The following is a 6,000-nucleotide window of genomic DNA, read 5'->3' on the forward strand; positions in this document are numbered from 1 at the left end:
AATCCTTGCATACTGATTCCAATGTTTATCTCATTTCTGGGTCTGCTTAAATTATTTTTTCTCTTGATAATAGGTTTTTTTTTTTTTCCTGCATCTTTGCTTTCTACGTCTTTGCTTATCTAGTGATATTTGATGCCACGCTTTGAGTACAAACGTTATAAAAGCTCTAGATTATTTTAATGTCCTCTAAGGAATATGAAATTTGTTCTAGCAAGCGGTTGTATTGCTGAATCAATTTGATCCTGTGGATGTTGTTGACGCTTTTTTTAGGGCAGGTTGGGTTCAGTCTTGCCTTATACCCAGGCTGTAGTCATGGCTTTTCAGACATCCCAGTGAAAGCCATGGGTGTTCACCAAGGCCTCTTCATTCTAGCTGGACTCAAATGTAACCTCCTGTTCCTTGGCACAGTGGGGCCTCAAAAATCTCTCCTCAGCTCTCCAACTTTCCAGCAGTTATTCTCTGCTAGGCCTCGTTGAGTTTTTCCCTGGGCATGCACAGTTAGGAGCTGGCCAAGGACTGAAGGAATTTTTAGCAGATTTTTAGGAGTTCTCAGCAATTCCTTCCTGTCAGGGACGCTGCCTGCAGAAATACAAGCCACTTTGACAGCTTTAAATTGTTATCTATGTCTTTTCTACCCAGAGAGATTGCTATGCTCTCCTTGGGTTCTGTTTTTCTTCTGTGTAGATTGCATAAATGCTCTCAGCATGACAGCTGGGGAGAATGTTAGGAGGCTCTTCTTTCAAGGATTATAGACATGCATATGTTACTGTCCAAGACCTGCAAAAAATATTCTCACATAACTTTTCCAGACTTAATGGCTATATATGGTGAGAGGGAGATGTGTACTATTCTGTCATAGCTGAAATTAGTTTACTTCATAAAGGTAATAATTCTAACTGCGATTGTTATTGAATGTTTACTAGGTACCAGTGTTTTACATGTCTTATCTAAATTCCCACAAAAAAGTTATCCCATTTTTAGATGAAAAAGTGGAGAGCTATACAACTTCAGCAGTTTGCTCAAAGATCACTTAAGTTGTCAAAGCTGTATATAAATAGCAGCAATCTGACTTCCCAACTGCATAGTTTATTAAAGGAATATTGTACATTTTTCAAGGAATATACAAATGGGCCAATGTGCAAAAATAAATTACCTTTGTAACTCAGGTTTTGTAATCCAGCACATAACATTTGTAAATGGTCATCAATTAAAAAATACCTTTTTGAAGGGAATATGCTTCAGTTTATAGATATACAGAAAAATTCATAGGATCCTGCAGAAAGTTCCCATACACTCACATCCAGCTTCTCCCATTATTAGTATGATATGTTTGTTACAATTTATGTACCAACATTTATGTATTGTTATTAACAAAGTCCATAGTTTAGTCAGATTTCCATAGTTCTACCTAATTTGTTTTTCTGTTCCAGTACCCCATGTTACTTTTAGTTCTCTTCAGGTATCTCTTGGCTATGACAGTTTCTCACACTTTCCTTGTTTTTTGATGACCTGTACGGTTTTGAGGAGCATTTGTCAGGTATATTGTAGAATGTCCCTCCAATAGGAACTTTTCTGATGTCTTTCTCATGATTAGCCTGGAGGTACAGGTTTTTGAGAGGAAGTGAATAATAAAATGATCTCCTGTATTGCACCTCTGCTTCCCACTGTCCCCAAGGATTAAAGCCATTTTTTTGTATATTTGCTGGAGGCAAGAAGTGCTTTTATAAGATATATTGGGTTTGCATTTTTTTTTCTGTGTTAATACTGTTCTAGAGATATGAAATTTTGAGATTAGTTTGAAATCCAGGAATTATGTGACTATCTAATCTTTCCACATACTAGAGTTTCCTGAATACATGTGTGTCTAACCATCTTAATCAGTTTTTAAATTTCCATGTTTCTCAAGGGTAGAATGATCAAATGAGTTCAGGCAGAGAGGGAAAACAAATGTTCAGTAGAATGACATAGTTTCTTGTCCTTCAATTCTAATCTTTCAAAATGAAGCCTGTAAAAAATTGAAGAAGTAAATTAATCTTTAAAAGGACATCTTAAATTCTTTACTGAAAATATGTACATTATGGAGATATCAAAATGAACATAGATGATTTATTGTAAGATATAGAAATGCGATTTTTCTAGCCCTGGGATCTTAAACAGTTTCTCCTTAATTTCTTCATTTGTTACTGTGCTGCCTTCATTATAACAAGTATAAACTAGTTTCAACAGGGCGATTCCTTAATTTCTTCATTTGTTACTGTGCTGCCTTCATTATAACAAGTATAAACTAGTTTCAACAGGGCGATAGAGACAGACTTGTTCTGTTTATTTTTGAAAGAGGAACCTTAATTATCATCTGTGTTATGTCTCAATTTAATAAATGAGACTTAGGAATAGATGTGTATTATAGACCCTGCAGCACTGTAATTAATTGATCATTAAGAATGACAAATCAATAGTTGGCTTGTATTTGCCCATTTTAGAATATTTATATGTTTATGAATGATGTGACACAGATGAAATCTACTCTCATATAAATCAATTGTATTTTAAGCCCAAACATACATAGTTTTATGATTTGTTTAGATGTGGTTTAGGTATTGTGATATTCTGGAAACCAAAATGGCATTTGAATCCAATTTTAAAATGTCATATAAAACTCGCTTTCAAGAAGCAAAGCAGCTGACATTCAGCATCTTGCAGATCTTCTCCAGCTCTACCCCTTAGAACACAATCAGGGAAATTGATAGAAAAGAGCACTTTAAGCAGAGATGGCCTCTTACCATCATCCTCATAGCTGAGGAACCCAGACGCAGGGTGGTGGGAGCATGTAGTAGTTGTGGTGAGCCTGCAATAATATATTTATTTTGTACTATTGCCAGGCTTTAGGCTAAATATGCAAATAGGAGAAAACAAAGTAAGCAATTGCAGTCAGTGTTAACAACTGAGCTCAACTAAAAGGGTGATAAGTCTATCATAGTCAGAACCTCTTTTGCTTTGAATTTGTTATAATTTATGGAGTGCTACCATGTGTTAGGCATTGAGAAAAGTGTTCCATATTCAAAGATAAAATGAAAAATTCTTTACATCAAAAAACGCATCATCTGGTAAAGTAGATGGTCAACTAAAAAAAGACTATTAAAATTTAGTGTGCTAGAGGAATTCACAGCTGTGGAAACATATAGTCACTTCACCCAAACTGGACTGGAGGATAGGAGTCAGGGTAGATTTCAAGAATCTCTTGATACCTAGGTTGAACCGTGAAGAGTAATTAGGGTCAGATAAGCTAGAAAGGGTGTGGGAAACCTTTTCAGGCAAAGGAATTAGCTGGCCCAAAGAGATTCAAGCTCAGAAAAATAACTTGTTTGCACAATCTTAAGCAGTTCTATGTGGCTTGGAGAATTGAGCAATTTTAGGGGAATATCAAGAAGAGGCCAAGAAGATAAGTGACATTTTATTATCAGGTAAAGAGATCAGACTTTATCCTGAGGTTTAAAAGTGATCTTCAAAGGATTTTAGTCAGGATACTGATGTGATCAGATCTATATTTTAAAATAAGTATTTTGACTTCCCTGTGGGAAATGGAGTATCAGAGGGCAAGACTTTAGAGGGACTATCTGTGTGAATATTCCAGTTATTGAGGACAGAAGGTGCTATGCTGGCAGTGGCAGTTTGAGCAACCTTATCCTTAATGCCTTATCCCAATGTATATAGATGCAAGAAACAATAGAAAGGAGCTACAGTAGATCCTAGTGATATATTGGATATTGGGTTAAGGCATTAAGGATGATTCTGGAGTTCAGAGACTGGTTACCACATCCTGTTTTAAAAGATAGCACAATTCACAACACAGAGACCTGAAAGATATTAGCTCTGTTTCTATTTTCCCTTCACATTATAATCTCCTCATTATAAATAATTAGAATAAATGGATTCTTACAGGCAATATGATTTCAAAGGTAAAACCACTTTTTAGCAACTTGTGAAATAACTCATTTCTTGAATTTTCCCTATTCTTACTTTACAAACAGCAAGCAGGGTTTTCCCCCCATACCAGTACTCACAAACAGTTCATAACAAAGTTGGAGAACACTCAGAAACCAGATGAAGAAAAGGATTGCATCATTGATGAAATAGTCACACTTCAGTGAAGAGCCAAAGGTTGTCAGAAATTGGATTAAGGGAAAATAATCTTTTCTTTCTGTTAGCATTTGAAATTGTGTCGTGTTTTTCCTTGTATCTTAAGCAAATATTTTTTGGTCTATAATGAAAAGTGTGAAAGTATTTCCTCTTTATTTGGGAACTGTGTCCATGACAGTGGCTAGAGTCTGAGTTTCTAAAATGCCAAATCCGGACAGCAGCAGATTTTGAAAAGTGGCTTTTTTTCAAATTTCACACATGGCATATTTTTTTTCCTAAAATATTATTGTTTTATCCTTTCTTTTCAGGATGAACAGAAGCTACAGGAGAGTTTAAGGCAAGGTGCTATCATTATTGCTTCATTAGTCAAGGAAAGAAATTCTGGACTCATTGGTCAGCTTCTGATAGCATGAAGAATACAGAAAATTACCTCCTTTCTAGAACATCTACTTGAGTATCTTTATTGTGCTTTATGCCCCCGCTACTGTGTGTGGTAGAATGTTTCAGTTGTCTTTTATATCTTCTCTATGTAGGATGTGATGCTTAGATTATAAAGCAGATTAACGTTTATATCTATGAAATAAAGAATACTTTTGTGTATGACAAATATTAATTGCCTGAACCAGAAAAAAATAGTAGATAAGTGGAAAATAATAGCCTTCAAATGAATCTTTCCACAGAGACATGAAAGGTCAAATAGAAATAATGATGGGTGAGCTATTCTTTCAAGGAATGAGAATTTAGAAACCTTCAGGTATTATCCTAACTGCTAATTAATAATTCACACTATTATGAAGCTAATGGATAAACTTCAGAATTGTTCTCACTTCTGTAATTGTTCTGTCACCAGGTGATATTTTGTCTTTTTGTCTTCTGTTAAAAAGTTCTACACCTTAGTAAAAAACGGTGAGGGGGATACCAGGGAATGGAACGGTTTGTTTCTAGTGTTTCCCCATTTGCCACATATTGCTCAAGATCTCTAAAAGAGATGTCATCTCCTTCTTTTGTTTTTAAATTGTATGTTATTCTTGGTTTGTGAACTATAATTATGACTTACATTATTTTAAAGGGTCTCTAGTTTTCTGAATGAACTTAAAAGTGTCTGGAAAGTTTTGTAAGTGATTTTGGTCAGTTCCTGGTTAGTTATCTTCCAGGTAGAGAATCTATTGTACATCATAGAGTTAAATTAGTTATTTTGATTCAGATGCTGCTACCTTTTAAAATCAAGTTCTTATTTCTATTTTCCATTGGTATATCCATCTTAAATATTAATATTTTCCCTTATATTTTATAATTATGGGTGTCCTTTAATTCATTAGAGATGCCTTTTAATCTGTACATACACTTACTTTATTTACTTCATTTTTTATTTTTTTGAGATGAAGTCTCCCTCTGTCACTCAGATTGGAGTGCGGTGGTACAATCTCAGCTCACTACAACCTCTGCCTCCTGGGTTTAAGCAATTCTCTTCCCTCAGCCTCCCAAGTAGCTGGGATTACAGGAACCTGCCACCACACCTGGCTAATTTTTTTTTTCTTGTGTTTTTAGTAGAGAAGGGTTTTTGCCATGTAGGCCAGGCTGGTCTTGAACTCCTGATCTCAAGTGATCTGCCTGCCTCGGCCTCCCAAAATGCTGGGATTGTAGGTGTGAGCCACCATACCCAGCCAACATACATTTATTTATTGAAACAGATTAGGGCTTAGGCTGCACATGGAAACTATAAAAGTTGCATGAAATATTTTCAGTTAAAATACACTATACAATATCTACCTTGTGGAATTTTTATTTAACATGTTGGGTGATTTTTCCCTCTAGTGTTCAAGTGTCTATATAGTAGGAGAGTTTATATTTTACAGTCTCCTA

At 35.3% G+C, this 6,000-nt stretch overlaps 1 protein-coding gene across 2 annotated transcripts in view; it reads left to right on the top strand.

The window, feature by feature from the left end:
* Positions 1-5,558, top strand: part of LOC108540093 (isoprenoid synthase domain-containing protein-like) — a 145,778-nt gene extending 140,220 nt beyond the window's left edge. For both annotated transcript variants that reach the window (XR_001888584.1, XM_017889078.1), the window contains one exon: positions 4,446-5,558. Coding sequence is in view for 1 of the 2 variants with exons in the window: in XM_017889078.1 (XP_017744567.1) it covers positions 4,446-4,550 (105 nt within the window). In the remaining variant the exon portion in view is untranslated. The remainder of the gene's footprint in view (positions 1-4,445) is intronic.
* The last annotated feature ends 442 nt before the right edge of the window (positions 5,559-6,000 follow it).

Source organism: Rhinopithecus bieti, unplaced genomic scaffold (genome assembly GCF_001698545.2).
Source record: "Rhinopithecus bieti isolate Rb0 unplaced genomic scaffold, ASM169854v2 scaffold_16834, whole genome shotgun sequence".
Lineage (NCBI taxonomy): Eukaryota > Metazoa > Chordata > Mammalia > Primates > Cercopithecidae > Rhinopithecus > Rhinopithecus bieti.